The 15,784-nt window shown below is 52.7% G+C and overlaps 1 protein-coding gene across 1 annotated transcript in view; it reads left to right on the top strand.

The window, feature by feature from the left end:
* Positions 1-9,707, top strand: part of CERK (ceramide kinase) — a 58,689-nt gene extending 48,982 nt beyond the window's left edge. Inside the window, exons 7-10 of the mRNA XM_044679283.1 lie at positions 551-681; positions 4,940-5,164; positions 6,686-6,894; positions 7,382-9,707. Of these exons, the coding sequence (XP_044535218.1) occupies positions 551-681; positions 4,940-5,164; positions 6,686-6,894; positions 7,382-7,454 (638 nt within the window). The 3' untranslated portion in view covers positions 7,455-9,707. The remainder of the gene's footprint in view (positions 1-550; positions 682-4,939; positions 5,165-6,685; positions 6,895-7,381) is intronic.
* The last annotated feature ends 6,077 nt before the right edge of the window (positions 9,708-15,784 follow it).

Here is a 15,784-nt window from a genome sequence, read left to right as displayed (position 1 = left end):
TGGGGGGGTGGGGGTGGGGGGGCCTTGGCCTAAGCCCTGTGCTCTTCTGCCTCAAAACAGAGGCTTACACTGATGACGGGAGGTGAGGGTTAAAAGGGAGCGCTGCGGGCCTGCCCCGCTCTGAAGACCCTTCCCAGGCCGACAAGGCACTGCCTACACCTTCGAGGGTCCCTCCCTTCCGGGACCTTTGTAGTTTGGCCTCTCTTTGCAGGACGCCCATCGAGCCTGGGTGGCTTCGGCTCCCCTAAGTCTCTTCCCCTCCCTCTCCCGGCCTCAAGGACCCGTTTCTCACACACACGCACACCCCCATTTTGGTGTTGTCAGTATTTAGGATAGCCTTATGGGACCTGCTGGGCAGCTCTTGGCAGAGGAGAGACCCCCGTCCCCCTCCTTGAGTGAAGCAGAAGCCCCCCAATTAGTAGCAGATCGTTCGCTGCCCCCCTTCCTGCTCAGGTGGCTCCTTATTGGCATTTGTTGACTGCCGTAAAAAATAAATTCACGACAGAAAACCTCCATCTACGTGTGAATGTCTACCCATATCAAACTTAAGGGGGTGTTGCCATGTGGTTGGCTGCCCCCTCTGTGGGGGACGTGAGATCCCAGAAACCCCGGTGGGCGGCATCCCTGGGAGCCGGACCCAGTGAGTCTGTGGCGCTGCCTGGGGCCGGCTGCGCAGCCATGGTCAGAGCTGCAGCCGGAGGTGTTCCTTGGTCTCCAGCCTAAGAAGACACAATTCGGGGGAATTAAATGTGGCGTTCAGTGTCTTAGCTCCTTCCTCATTGGAGGAGCGCAAGCTTGGAACGGTGATGGCAGCCAAGCTTCAGACGTTAAAGGCAGTTGGAGCGTTTGTAGCATTTCCAGTTTAGAAGCTTGATGGCTTCTGTAAGATCAAAACGATGACATTTTAAGCCGTAGGATTGTGATTGTTTCTTCTTTTCTAATTACCTCTGTTAGAGTGGTTTGAGGGGAGCAAACCTGATGGAAATGGTGGTTGCTTTTGATGAAATCTCTAAAAGTTTAATAACTGTAGAAATTCACACCTATATGGAGGATTTATTTTGTCATGACTTTATTTTTTTACATTAAAAATGAGTCGTTTCTAAGCTCTGGGCTCTGCCTTGGGCTGGTCTCTAATGCAGGGTTCTTAAGCTTTAGGGTGGTATCTTTGGCATCTGGTAGGGCTCTGTGAAATAAATAAAATTACAAAAGAAACGAAGAACAGTCAGATCAGAAGCTCGAGTCAGCCAGCTTTTAGTAAGGTCCTGCTACGTACCAAGCTCTGTGCTAAGTTCTGGGAATACAAAAAGAAAGAAAAAATCCGGGCCCTGCCTGCCAGAGCGGATGCTCTCACAGAAGAGCCAACAGAACTCTGTCCATGCAGGACAGACACAGTGCCATGGGAGGCTAATCTCTAGCAGTGGGAAGAGGCTCCCAGAGACCCTGCCCCAAGGGATCCGGGACGGAACAAAGAAGACCTGAGCCTGGCCATGGTACAGGGACCTCCTTGTAAGCATCAGGTGGGATTAAAGCAGGGCAATGGGCCCTTGCTAGAGCCAGGTTCTCCACATGCTTCTGTTGATGGCTAACATCCTGCTGGTTGTGGAAAGTCTGGAGACACGGTGAGGCCATGGGAAGAGTGTCCAGCTCCTCCCAGGAGTTTGGCCTGCCAGCCACACGCTGCCCAGTCAGGCCCTACGTTGGCATGGACAACCCAGAGAGCTTGCCCATCCCTATGTATCAGTATCCCCCATCACGTGGGACAAAGGGACCAGCTGACCTCAGAATCCCACAGGAGGAGGAGAGCAGCCTGGATTGCCTTTTGGAAATGGTTCAATTTGAATGACCCTCAATTTCTTGTGGAAACAAAGGCCCATATTTTTCACATCCACTCTGTCAGCACGACTGTGTCCTGGTGAGCCACGGGACTCTGCAGTCTCCAAAGAATGAAAAATGAGTCAGACGTGGCAAAGGAGAGAGAGAGACAGACAGACAGACAGACAGACAGACAGACAGACAGACAGACACAGGATGAGTGTGAACAGCCTGTGAAAGACAACTCATAAGGAAGTAAAGAAAATAAAAAGTAGATGTCATGGTGGAAGAGGAACACTATCTGTGGAAGACACATGGATGGCCAGGTGTCTGCAGATGGCTCAGAAGAAAAAATGGCAAAGTCAGCCTGCAGCATGTTGTTCAGACCCTTGAACTGCTCATGAGGGTGCTCTGGGCATCCCAGGGAATAGCCAAACCACTGCGAGCCCCAGTGTGTTTGAGTGGTCCCGTGAGAGTGGACATTAGATTTGTTTTATCTGGGAACAGAGGGCAGAACCAGGAAGACTAGTCACAGCACCAGCAAGATGGAAGCTTTGGGTTCAGGAATGGATTTTAGAGAATATAGCTCAGGACTTCAAAAAAAAAAAGGCCAAAGGCTTGTGGACTATGAGCAACCTCATCCTTCCACATCCTAAAAAACTTAGTTCAAGAAAAAGAATCACACACTGGACATGTCATGGACCGAGTAAACCGCTGGAATTCAGTTGTGTTTGAATGGCCTGTAAACAGCTTGTTGTCAACGTGCTCCCAAGCCATTTCTCTACATCTGTCCGAACTCCTCACCTGACATAGCCACAATCAGCACCGATCCAAGACAAGAAAACAAAGAGGAGTTGGACAGTACACCAACATCAGTGCACATGATCGCCATTTCCTGAAGCAGTTTAACCAATTGAAGCCCACAACCATAATGAAGAGGCTGGAAGAAAATCTTCACTGAGGACTGGGCAGCAATCTGAACCTTTTAGAGAATGTCCTAGAGCAGGCTGGAGGACGTTGATGGGCAGTGTGCCCCGTGATCCAAGAAGCAAGGGACGCAAAGCCAATCGAGAGCAAGCTTGGTGAGAGACCCGAGTCAGAACGAGCTGAGGATAACAGAGGGAAACGGGGGAAACCTCTAGAGAGGTGTTGATGACAGACTTCACCATCCCTGCCATCAGGACCACCATGCGTGGACTTTGCCGTAATACTCCTTAGAGGAAATGGGAATCTCATTGACTAAAATCAAAGGGTAAAAGAAGCTCGATTAGACCCACGTCCCCAGAGAGGGTCTGGGGGGAAACCAGGCTCGGAAAGACTCTCGTGTCTTCTTACTATCAAGAAAAGAAGAGGAACTCCAGAGAATATAAAGAACGGCTGAAACAATAGCCTATACAATTTTAATCTGATTACTCAGTGTCCCAGCAGCCATGTTGAGAGCATAAAAAAGGTCCTGCCAGCTGGCAAATGCACAGTTGGTAGGCTTGGGTAGTAAATAGGGCCATGTTCCATACTTCTTGCCTTATGGATGACCCACAAGATGCATGTGTCCAGATTGAGGATTGCCTTCAGCTTTCATTGTTCTCAACAGCTCCAGCTCACAGTAGAGAAGGTGCTACCTGCATTAGAAGAGGCAGTTTCCTCACCTGGAAGTTCCCCTGTATTAAGGCATTCCTGCCCTGGACCTCCTTCCTGACCCTTATTCCCGTATGGCTCAGCATCCTTTCATCCAGTTTTCCAACCCACCTTCCTTGCTGGCCTCTTTGTTATATAGGCTATCTAATTATTATATGACATTCCCCTGTAGTCTTGCCCTGCATTCTCCCCCTTCTCACTTCTGTGCATGCTTCTCAGCTTCCTCCTTATCTTTCCTGTTGAGATCCTTCTCTTCAGGGCTCTTCAAATGTCTCATACACTGGAAATGCCATAGAGTAATGTTTTCCACTTCATATTATGCCAGGGTCTTGCACGTAGTAGGCCCTTCAAATTTATTAATGGAATCAGATTACATGTGGAGCTGCAATATGTTTAGAACATGGTATATTAGCAGCCAACTTCACTCTTTGTGTAGACAAGAAAGTGGAGTCCCAAACCCTTTGTTCCTTTCACTTTCAAGGCCTTTTTCTCTTGTTTTGTCATTTCAGGGACTGGTTTTCAGCTATAATATTTTGGTTTTCCTTTTCAATCTGGTCATTTCTGGTGTTCAATTTGCTTATCTGTTCATTTGATTTCTGAGCCTCACTTTCCAATTGCAAAATTCTGCCTTTTAAACTGATATTTTCTTTCCAGATCTCTTCCATCTTTCTCATCATCTCAGATTTGAACTCTTCAATAGCTTGTGACCAGTTTTCATTATTTTGGGAAGGTTTGGATATGATTACTTGTTTGTTCTCCTCTGTTGTCTGGATTTTCTCTGTGTAAAAGTTGTCGAGTGTTACAGAGTTCTTCTTGATAATCTTTCTCTTCTGGGGTTCTCGATTTTGGCTTGCCATTGTTAGACCTGCATCTTCTGTGCTTTATCCTCACACTCAGGGTCTGTCTGCACTATCTAGGTTCCCGAGGTCTCATGTCTTGTTCTCGGGGTCGAGCCTCCTGGTCGTCCCTGGTCTGCCCCTCTGCCCGAGGCTCCTTCAGCAGTCTCAGGGCGCTGCTTCCACAGCCACGCTCCCATCTGCACAGGGTCCCCACTCGAGGTCCAAGCCAGCGCTAGAGATCCTTGTCCGCGCCTAGGGCAATGCCTTTACCCGCGCAGGCACTCAGGAAAGTCCGTGTGCGTTCTTTAGCCTCTTGGGGTCCTAAGTCTTGCTGCTTTCAGGAACAGGCCCTGGAGCTGCCAGTGACTTAAATGGGTGCCCCAAACCTGCTTTAACTCTTTGCGCTGGCCTCTGAGTTGTGTGTGGTGTGGGGGTGGGGGAGGGGCTTCCTCCGCTCGCGTTTTAGTGAGAGTTGTTTCACCCCTTTATAGCGTGGAAATGCCCCGATTCCACATACCTTCAATGCTGCGCCCTATTGTGGGGTCCCTTCGTTCATCTGGATTCGTTTTTATGTCCCCTTGAGGAGTCCTGTATGCTTTGGTTAGGAGAGGTCAGGCAGCTGCTTTTTACTCTGCCGCCATCTTAACCGGAAGTCCTGTTTTGACATTTCAGAGGAAGTAGAAGAATGGAAAATGATCCACGGGAAGTTTCTGGCAATCAATGCAACCAATATGAGCTGTGCCTGTCCACGTAGTCCCAAGGGCCTTTCACCAATGGCCCATTTGGCTGATGGCTCCTTGGACCTCATCCTGGTTCGCAAATGTTCCCGCTTGAATTTCCTGAGGTATCTCGTCAGGCATACCAACGAAGATGACCAGGTAGGTGTTCTTGGGGAGGGAGGCAGTCTTCAAGTTTTCAGTGCTTTGGGTTTCTTTTCTACTGTTGGAGTAATTTCTATTTGTGTCGTCACGTGTTTGAGAGAGAACAGGTCAAAGGAACACCTCTCTAGAGTTTCCACTTAATTAGGAAGAGTGCCAAGAAACTTGGTCTCTTATTTCAACCCATTTGTGAAAGGCACTTTTTCTAAAAATGTCCTTCTAAAAAAGGACATTTAAAATGGAAACATGTTTGTTTGTCTTTTGCTGTAAGAAATAACAGTTGTCATTGTTTGTACTCTTTGTCAGTCTCATTAAGATCTTGCCTAACCCTGTTAAAATGAGCAGATATCTTCCTATGGGAAAAAAAAAAGGAATTGGCCTTTTATGTGGGCAGGAAAAAAAGCCCTGGTGCCGTTCTTCTTCACCTCCACTTCGATTGTTCCTTTTCACATTGATTAGTGACCCTGTATTGCATTTGGCAGAAGTGAGAGATTCCCTTAGAATACAAATACGATGCTGCTGTGACCTGTTCTGTCTGCTGCCTTTTCGAGTCCCTGCCCCATAGAGCTGATGGTTCAGGAAGGGCGGCACGGAGCTGCCTACAGAAAGCAGGAGGCAGTTCTTAAATCTCACCTCCACATACCCCAAACCTTCCCTCCTAACCATCTATAAACCAAGGCCTGCTAACACATCGGAGGCAGACTTCCTCAGCCTTTGGGCTCTCTGGGGTCATGCCTAGTTATTCCTGGCCCCAGAGGCTGGAAGTTTCTCCCAGTGGTCATTGCTCATGGATATCCTGTTCCATCCCATCATCTAGCACCTTCTCCCTATAGTTACTCTGACAAAAATGCTGCTCTTAGTCCTTCTGTTTGTGGGAGACCCTCTGCTGTCTTGGCCCTCCTTGGGTAACTCCCTGACTCCCAGGGGGACTTTTTCTTACCACCCCCAGGAACCTTCCTGGACAATCAGACCAGCGCACAGCAAGAATCAAGGCAGTTTAGGACCTTGATGAGGCCAGGGGACTGGGGGTTGCTGGCACCCACTCCATTTTCCTGCCGTGAGCCTTATGTGAGCCCAGGCTTTGGGTCAGATTTTGGTGGGGATTTTTGTAGAGGGTTGAGGCTTGTTGGAGATGGTACAGATGGGTGCTATGGCTCCATGAGGAGGGAGATGCTGCACACATGCCCTTCTGCCCAGATCCTTGAGGCCAGTCATTGTGAGGAGGTGATCCTGTCGGGCCTGAAACCTCTCGTTCTCCCCATACTCCCTGAGCCCAAGTTCTCACAGGCTCTCTAGCAGGACCTCCCGGGACTTCTGGGAGGAAGGAGAGCTCAAGGGAAAAGTTTTTTTTTTGTTTGTTTGTTTAAATGAAAAGTCCTGTGTGGATCTCACATGGACAAAGCTGGAGGAGGAGGGGGTATATGGGCTTCTCGGGGGGTGATTGGGCTCTCCAGCCCCCCACCTCCCCCCCACACCCCATATTTAAGAACCTAATCCTTCCATCTGCTTTTATTTCGGTAGTTTGACTTTACGTTTGTTGAGGTCTACCGGGTGAGGAAGTTCCAGTTTATGTCGAAGCATTCAGAAGATGAGGATGGCGATCTCAAGGACTTAAGGAAAAAGCGCTTTGGGCCCATCTGTAGCAAGCACCAGAGCTGTTGCTGCAGTCTTCCCAGCAGCACCTGGAACTGTGACGGAGAAATTCTGAACAATTCTGCTATCGAGGTCAGGTGGGTTCCCCCCACCCCTCCCCAAGCCTCTCTCAGGCCTTCCTCCCTCTGACACAGGCCATGGCAAATCCTCCTTCGGCCCCCTGAGCTTCAGCCGAGTCTTATCAGGACTCGTCTCCCCCCAGACAGCTCCCGCTGGGACGCCATCCCCAGAACCCGCTCCTGCACCCTCTGCGTTCCTGCTAGCCTTGAATGGAAGGGCCGGAAGAATCATAGAACAAAGGCACCTTCTGAGATGCTCCGAGCTGAACCCTCACTCCACAGCCACCATGAAGCTGGGGCTCTCCCAAGAGGAAGGGGCTGGTGCAGGGGGTGTCAAAGCTGCTCAGACCTCAGTTCTTCAAGGCCTTTGCCAGGGCCTGGGCTGTCCCCGGGCCCCCTTTCTGGCTTCTGCGAAGTTATCTTATCTCACCCCCCACATCCCCCTGTGCTGTCTTGAGCCTTAGTGCCGGGTCAGACTCATGCTGTCTGATGTTTTTGCTCTCAGGGTTCACTGCCAGCTGGTGCAGCTCTTCGCCCGAGGGATTGAGGAGACCCCGAAGCAGGAGGCTCTCAGCTGAGGATCTGTTGCCCGATACGGCCTCACGGTGTGGCCACGTCAGTGCTTGTCAACTTCCAAACATATTTATTAGAACATCGGAGACCAATTCTTTTGGTGCACACACACACACACACACACACACACACATTTGAAATTTGAATTTATTTTTGATAGTTAAATGTTGATTTTAGAGAACTGCCTCTTTTCCACAGTATCTGTACATCCTGAACATTTTACGTGGTGGTCATTCTGGAGCCAGGGGGTGTGGAAGAGGCTGCCTGGCTCCCCTGCTTCTGGGGAGCCCCAATCCAGCGGCCCCTCATGAGAACAACTGTAGGAGAGTAGAGTGAGGGGATGGCTTCAGACAGTCACCCACTCTGGAAAGGCCAGGGCTCAGCAGCATTGTCTGCGAGCCCTAGTGAGTATGGAGAGCCCGAGGCTTCACCCGGGAGTGGGAGGCCCAGAGTGAGGAAATGGAGGCCTTCGTCTCCCTCTTCCTGACTTGGGGTTCAGGCTGTGTGCCTTGATCCTTGACATACTGTACCGTGTTCCATACAGTAGATGCGGGGCTAGGAAGAGCCGCCAGTGCGAATGACTCATTGGTTGTGTCTTGGCCGTGTCTGAATGCTGGGCTGATGGAGAGAGTTACCAAAGTGTCTGCAAAACTAGGTCAAACCTGGGGCCGCTGATGGCCGGCCCCAAAGCCCCCCTTTGGGGTTCCAGATGTCAGTGCTCTGCGTGGACGCGGGCCAAGCGGTGATGCTAACATTCGTGCTGCTGCTTGGGGAAGGGGCCAGAGCTGCATTCCGTGTGTCACAGGTTCTCTGTGTGAACCCTTTGTGGTTTGTGCCAGAAAGCGAGTGTTCGGCGGACCCGCAGTCGTTCTTCGGCGGTCCATTTGCGCCACCTTCGTGTGAGGGCCCGAGTTGGGCAGCAGGCCTCGCGCTTCTACCTCTTGGCCTTAATCTCCAGGTATTTGGGGGAAGTTTTGTCCTTTTCGACTCTCGCATTGTCGGGGTCTGTGTTTGTGTCTTGTCTGCGAACCACGATTCACCGTTCATTTGCTGCCGAAGCACCTGAAAGCGCAGCTATCAGGGAAGCAGATTTTCTTCAAAGGCCTCCCTCTTCAGTAGCAGGACGATAGTCCTTGTCGTCTCCGCGGCCCCACGTAGGACTCTTGGGAGCTCCGTGTTCTCCCCAGAAGTCCTCGGCCCACCTTTCACGGAGCTCTTTTCTGTTCTCGTCTGGAATCCGGCGCGGATGGCCTTTAGCGGTTCACATAGCTGGTAGGACATAGTTAAGGCGCATCACGCCGTAGAGTTTAGAGCCGACTTAGAGCAGCTTAGTCTGAATGGACGCCCACTTGCCTGTCCAACCCCGGGAGGGAGCGGGAAGCTCCTAGAGCTGTTCTCATGAAAACAGGAAGCTTTTCAGGGTAAAAGTAGCCAGGTGCGCCTCATGCTGAAACTCGGGGTCTGGATCGAAACAGCCTGCCGTGGCTCCCAGCACTGATTTGAGACGCTTTCACACTCCCCTCCCCCACAGGTCCTGAGTGCGAGGGAGCACATCTCCTGCCCCGATCTCTGCCCTGGCCCGGCGGGCACCACCCAAACACAGCCTGTCCAGGAGCCACCCTGACCCGGCAGGGTGATGGCACGCCCCCCTCTGAGGCGACTGCCTTTGGGGCTGCCGTGCCAAACACACCCTGAACAAGTGAGCCTGCTTTTTGGGTCTTTCCCTCCGGCTCCAAAGGAGCAGCCCCGCCAGAGCCCCTCCTGGCCTTCCTAGCTGGTTTGGGCCTCTTCTCGATGGGGATCCCTGCAGAGAAGTGGCTGCCGAGGTGGTTCCCAACACTGGAACCTCGGCCTTGTCTGAAGGGCCTCGAGAAGGGGCCTCCCCTTCCCTGCTGCCTTGTCCGTGCCGCGAGAATGGCAAGCCGGGTTCGAGTCCCGCCCAGCCAGGCCTTGCGGCTTTCTGCCCCTTCTTACGCTGGGTGAGGGAGGGCAGGAGAGGCGTGAGGGGTGGCCAAGCTGCACCCGTGTCCCTCCAGGAGAGCTGCTCTCGCTTATCTTCATGGAGAAAAGAGCTTCGCAGGCATGCCCGCTTGTATGCGAAAAGCTATTCCTTAAATACGGTCATGGGGAGAAAGAGGTTATTGATGGAAAGTCTTGTTTAATTTTCTTCCTAATCTTGCTGGTTTCAAGATTAGGAGAGAGGATGCTTCATGTCTGATATACTGCAAAGACGAAAAATAAAATTATGTTGGACAGAATCGGACTCTTTTCCTGCTTGGGTTCAGAGTTCTTCTTCGGAAGACAAACACGCGCACACACGCCTGCCCGAGCCCACCAGGGCTGAGAGCTGGGATGGCCCCCTCGTGAGCCAGCTGAGGTGCTGGGGGTCCAGATGGCCCACTTCTCCACTGGTCCCTCCCCAGGAAATACGGCTGTGGTTGGCCCCCAGCCCCCTGCTCTCCTCCCTTTCTCTTAGAAACCCTGGGAAAGTGGGGAGCAGTCAGCATACTGGAGAGACAGAGGAGGTCAGAGAGAGCCGGGTTCAAATCCAGGCTCAAATCCTTGGGAGCTGTGGGCCTCTGGGCAAGCCTTTTCACTTGTCTGCTTCGGTTTCCTCACCTGTAAAATGGGGATAAGAACAGCACCTCCTCCCAGAGCCGTTGTGGGAATGGAGGAGTGAGATTTGTAAAGCCCAGGAAGTGCCTGGTGGAGGCAGGCTCTGAAACACTTCCCGTTGCTGAAGGGTCCTCGTCGTAACTACAAGCCTTGATAGCGAGAAAGGGCCGAGCGTCCGGGGTCCTCTGTGGGGCAGGCACGGCGGGCAGGAATAAGGAGGCAAGTTCTGGAGGAGCTCAGAGCCCTGCTCAGCCCCCCAGGGCCCGAAGGGCACAGCAGGGATGTCCTGGCTCCCAGGGGAGACCCACAGAGAGATGCCAGATCAGCCAGTCAAGGTGGAGGGTGAGAGAGGAGGGAAGTGGGGAGCCAGCCCTGCTGGGTACTGTTATATTGAAACTGGGAGCAGAGTCTCATCTTTGATTGATGGGTGAGGACTGTTGGATCTTAGAATGCTCCCAGAGGCCGTGAGGACAGGGGAGAAAACGGTTGGCCCAGGGGGTATAAATACCCCGGCAGCCCTGGCTTTTGGTTCCTTTCCTTCCCTTGGACTGGAGATCTGTGGACCCTGGTCTTTTGGGATTGGTGACTTGCTGGGCTTAACCTTGCAAGATCCTCCTGTCTTGTACCTGACTAGCATTGTCAACCTGTACCCAGACCATCACTCTTCTGATTCTCCTGCCCCTAGATATTAGGAAATCAAATCATCTGTAGTTATCGAGGTTTCCCAGGTGGACCTGAAGGATCCTGCCTGGGCACTGTTATAAAGGAGGGAGGGGTCACATCATCTAGCTAGGGGCAAGCCTCAGTTGATCTTGCCCTAGCCACCTATCGACTCCACTGCTGTCACACAGTTACCAGGGGTAGCATCCTGCCTCCCTCTCTATCCATCTACATTCTTGATTTTTTATAACAGTACCAACAACCAGGCGTGCCCGCAGGGCTGAGCCCTTGTGGTCGTGGGGTGGGCCCTGGAAGAATGGAGAAGGCAGGCATGGCCGGGCTTCCTGTGCTCAGGTCTAAAGGAAGGTCTTTCAGACCCGGGAACAAACCCCCCAGCTCCTCCCACCAAGTTTCTGAGCTTGTGTCTGTCCATGCTGGGAAGGAGAGAGGGGAGAAGGGACAGGAGGATGAAGGAAGGGAGGATGAAGGAAAAAAGAAAGGAAAGAAAGGTCGAAGGAAGGAAAGGAGGATGAAGGAAGGAGAGAGAAGGAAGAAAGGAAAGAAAGGAGGACGAAGGAAGGAAAGAGAAGGAAGGATGGGTTAAGGGAGGAAGGAAAGAAGGATGAAAAGGAAAGAAGGGAGGAGGAAGGAGGGGGAGAAGGCCATGTTTTCATGGTGGGCGGGGGATGACATGCAAACTCATGTACAAACAAGGATGAGTGAGAGAATCAGCAGAGGCTCCCTTTAGAAGGTTCTAGCTGAGAAGCCAGGAGACCGATTGAGGAGGGAGAGGATTCTGGGCAGGCTCCTGGCGTCAGGGCATCCCGTGTGAGGAAGAGCACGAGCCCAGGGATGCTAGGGTGTGTGTGGGGAAGGGGAAGGGGCTGTAGGGCTTAGGAAGGGCTTGATGTTCCGTCCTGAAGATGAGAGTAAGCCAGGAGTTTACTGAGTGTCCGGAGCCGGTGGTGACACGGTCACACCTGGGCTTTGGTCCCTGAATGGAGGATGCTCTGGAGTGGTGTGAAACCAGAGTCAGACAGACCCCCCCCCCCCCCAGCGATGGCCGTAATCCAGGCTGCTGAGGGCCTCCCCGAGGTGGGAGTGGAAGCGTCTTGTCTCCCTACATCTTTTCTTCCAGATCTCAGAGAAGGCTTGTGCTGGGATCTGCTCTATGCCCGGCTCAAGGCTGGGTGACTTAAAGGCTTTAAAAGAAGGGCTTTCCTAAGGACGGGAGCGCACAGTTCTTCTAATGCACCCCAGAAGGTTTGGAAGCCAGGAGTGGACATGATAAGGAGGCAAGCTTTGGTTCAAGAAGAGGGGGATTTTCTAATACTAAGTGAGAGTAGGCTTCCTTTAAAGGTAATGAGCTCTCTGTTCCTGGAGGTCTCATAAGACCGGGTGAGCATTTGACAAGAGAGTTTATAGGAAAGATTCCCACTTGGGGATGGGTTGGACAAGATAACTTCTCTGCTCCCTTTCAGCTCTAAGATACTGTGATCTGGAGGTACATTGAAAAGATGGGAGATGCCTCAAGTACCTCAGGTAGATCTCTGAGAGTTGGGGAAGGGAATTCTTAGAAGAGTTTCCTTTTGTAGAAATTGATTTTTATTGTCATCTTTTGCTTTTACATCTTTTATATTTTCCCCTCCGTCCCTCCTATCCCACAAGACATTCCTTATAAGAATTTTTGTTTTATAAAAGAGGAAGAGAAAACAATTCACCAAACTTAGTAGGCTGAACACACTGAAATATGCCAAAAAGTCCACTGATAAAATATGACAAAGAGAGTATTCTTATGCGTAGGACACTCCCCAGTGACTTCCGCAAAAGAATAGGGGAAGCTCCTTTCTCACATCTCTTCTTTGGGACCAAGCTTATTCTTATAATTTGGCAAAATCCATTGTTTTGGGTTGGTGGTTCTCTGTGTATATTGCCAGAGTCATTAGGGATTGTTTTCCTGGTTCTGCGAAATTTTGCATCAGTTGTCATTCGTTCATATCATGTAACTCTTTTAACGTTTCTCAATATTGGACAGAAATTTCTTTTTTTTCCCAAGAACTAAGGTGACATTTTCATGGTCTAAATTCTCCTTGACTCTTTGGGAGAGAAATTCCCTTTTTTTTTTACTGTGTGTGTGTGTGAAATCCCCTTCTTTGTGGAGAAGTTTACACTGAATGAAGGGAGTTTTAAAACATTTTTTTAAAAAATTTGTTATTCATTAATTTAGAATATTTTCCATGGTTACATGATTCATGGTCGGCAGGTCCAGGTTTGGGGGTTTTTGTTTGTTTGTTTTCATTTCAGTTATTCTGAAACAGAGACGTGCCCACCAACACAAACAGTAACAGATGAGAATAAGGAGCGTTTATGACAGTAACTTCTATTCCCTGCAGCTCTGTTCTTTCTCAATATATACAGTAAATTCCTTACTTGGATGAATGAATGAAGAAACAGTGATTGGCACTTGCTCTCGGCAGGGACTGCGCCAAGTACTGAGGATACAAACATGGTCAAAAGAAGCAGCCTCAAGGATCTTGCTGCCTTCTAATGGGGAAAAGAGAGAGACAGAGACAGAGAGGGAGGGAGGAAGAGAGATAGAGACGAGAGAGAGATAAGAGAGAGAGAGGAGGGGAGGGAGACAGAGAGGGAGAGAGAAGAGAGAGAGAAGAGAGAGAGGGGGACACAGGGAGACAGAGAGGGAGGGAGGGAGGAAGGGAGGAAGAGAGACAGAGAGAGAGAGGAGGGGAGGGAGACAGAGAGGGAGAGAGGGGGGGGACACAGGGAGACAGAGAGGGAGGGAGGGAGGAAGAGACACAGAGAGAGATAAGAGAGAGAGAGAGGAGAGAAACAGAGAGGGAGAGAGAAGAGGGGAGGGAGAGAGGGATAGATGGAAGGATAGAATGTTGAAGAGAGGTGGATAGACAGAATGGATGGGTGGAAGGTTAAGTACTGGGGTTGGAACTTATTTGGTGGAGGTGGAAGGAGGCAGACGTGGACAGCCACAGGCACGTGGTGTCTCAGAAGGGCCACTAGTGGGCAGGCCGAGTGGGCTGGTTCCCCACATCCAATCCCTGGTGCAGGAGAGCTCCAAAGACAAAGCGCTAAGCCTCTCCCAGACTCTGGGATGTGCCCTGGAATGCCTGAGGTGGGGAAGTCCAGCGCCGGCGGGGCTGCGGAGGGGCGGCCCAGGTAGGGAAGAGCAAGGAGTCACGGGTGGCCGGCTGATGCGGAAACGGCCAGGGAAGAGGATGGCTCCAAGCCACTCTGCGTGGCCGTGTCTTCCTCTGGCTTTCCTTCCCTTCTGGCTATTTAAAGCCACCCCTCCCCCCTCCTCATCCGAGTCCTGGCTGCCTCTCCTGGCTCTGTCGTGCACCTGTTGTCAGTCCCATGTTTAAAAGCAGGAACCGAGTCTGGGAAGGAGTCAAATTTGAACCCAGATCCTCCCGACTCCAGGCACACTACCACTGTGCTCCCTGGCTGCCCCTTGCTAGCTCTATTGAAAAAGTAGGAAACCGAGTCAGAGAAGAGGGTAAGTGACTCCCCCAGTCATATGACTAGTCTGGGGGGAGGGTGGGCCCCCCCTTCTAGCTCCACTGCACCCAGCGCCCCTCCGACAGAGAACAGGAGGAAGATGTTCTCTTAGGAATGGGTGGACGCCCTTCGGTCAACACTCCCCTTCCCCCTCCCCCGTCCACAGGTCATCTTGGGAGGCCTGGGAGGGGCCAGCCAGATTGGGCAGCCCAGTGGTTTCCTCTCTCGTTTCTCCCAGTGGTCTAACGTCTCACTCCCGGTTTTCCCCTTCTCCATGCCGGCTGCGCACGGAGCTGGCCACACCGACTCCCAAATCTTCTTCTGAGATTGGAGCTAGTTCCAAGACCGCCCGGGCGCACCCAAGGGAGCCGCGGACTTCCTTTCAGAGGAGAATTCCCTCCAGTTTCCTGGGCCTCGGAGCCCATTCACCCTGCCGAGCCCCTCCTGCCCTCAGCTTCCTGCCCCAGCATCCCCCTCCGCCGGGGACCGCCTAGCTCAGGGGACTTGGGCCAGGAACCCAGGTGAAATCCAGAGGTCCGCCTTCCGCAGCGGCTGGCCCGCTCGCTGCTCTCCTCCGGCCCTGGGGCAGGCCATGGACCAGGGCAGAACTGGGCCTTGAAGGACCCCGGGGGAGACGTGGGGTCACACAGCCCCTGCCGCGCCCCGCCCAGCGCCCGCCCGAGAAGGGGCACCGCAGAGTCCGGGAGAACAGCTGGCATCCCGGGGGCGGGGCAGCCATTCGACCCGCTGCCATTGCCACACCCAGTGCTGGGCCCCTAATTAGCAGCCCACCAGCCCAATTGCTCCCCTCCCTCTGCCAACCCTGCCCCCGGGCTTACTGAGCAGCCGCCCGGGAGGAGGAGGAGGAGGAGGAGGCCGCCCCCTTCCGGCTCGGCAGCCAGGTTGGCAAATCAGATCTGGTCTTTGTTATCTCCTGCGCAGCCTTTCCGCCCCTTCCCTTCCCGGCTGCCCCGCGCGGCCTCCTCTCACCCGGGTCAGCCAGACTGGCCTCCGGGCCCTCCGCAGCCAGTTCGGTGCCCCGCCAAGGGATTCTCCTTCCACGCACATCCAACCGCCAGGGCACCAGGCGGCCCACAAACGCCAGCCTGGCCCGTTGCTTCTCCTCCGGGAAGCCCTCCGATCCCTCCCGACCCTGCTGCCCGGCTTCTCAGCCTCCCACCCTGAGCCAACTGGGGAGCCTTTCCATCTCCCTCCCCACCCCGCCCCCACGTCCCCGAAACCTCTTCCCCCCTGGGGGCCCAGCTCAGGCTCCCTCCCAGACCCTCGGACGTCCAGCCCCCTCGAATTCGTTTAGAGGACTTCTGGGAGGGCTGCCTGCTCCGCTGTTAGAACAGAGGCTCCCCGAGAGCCGGGGCTCAACACCAGCCCCTGGCCCGGAGCCCGACCCATTCCGAGGAAGAGATCCAGAAATTCGGGCTTCTCAGTGGGTTGGTTCATTGGTACCACTTGGTGTCCCGAGAGATCTGGGCTGGAATCTCACCTCTTGTCCCTGTCCCTGCCTCTGTCT

Source organism: Gracilinanus agilis, chromosome 5, assembly GCF_016433145.1.
Source record: "Gracilinanus agilis isolate LMUSP501 chromosome 5, AgileGrace, whole genome shotgun sequence".
Taxonomy (NCBI): Eukaryota; Metazoa; Chordata; class Mammalia; order Didelphimorphia; family Didelphidae; genus Gracilinanus; species Gracilinanus agilis.
Note: the sequence above shows the minus strand (reverse complement) of the source record. Positions and strands in the feature narration are given on the sequence as shown.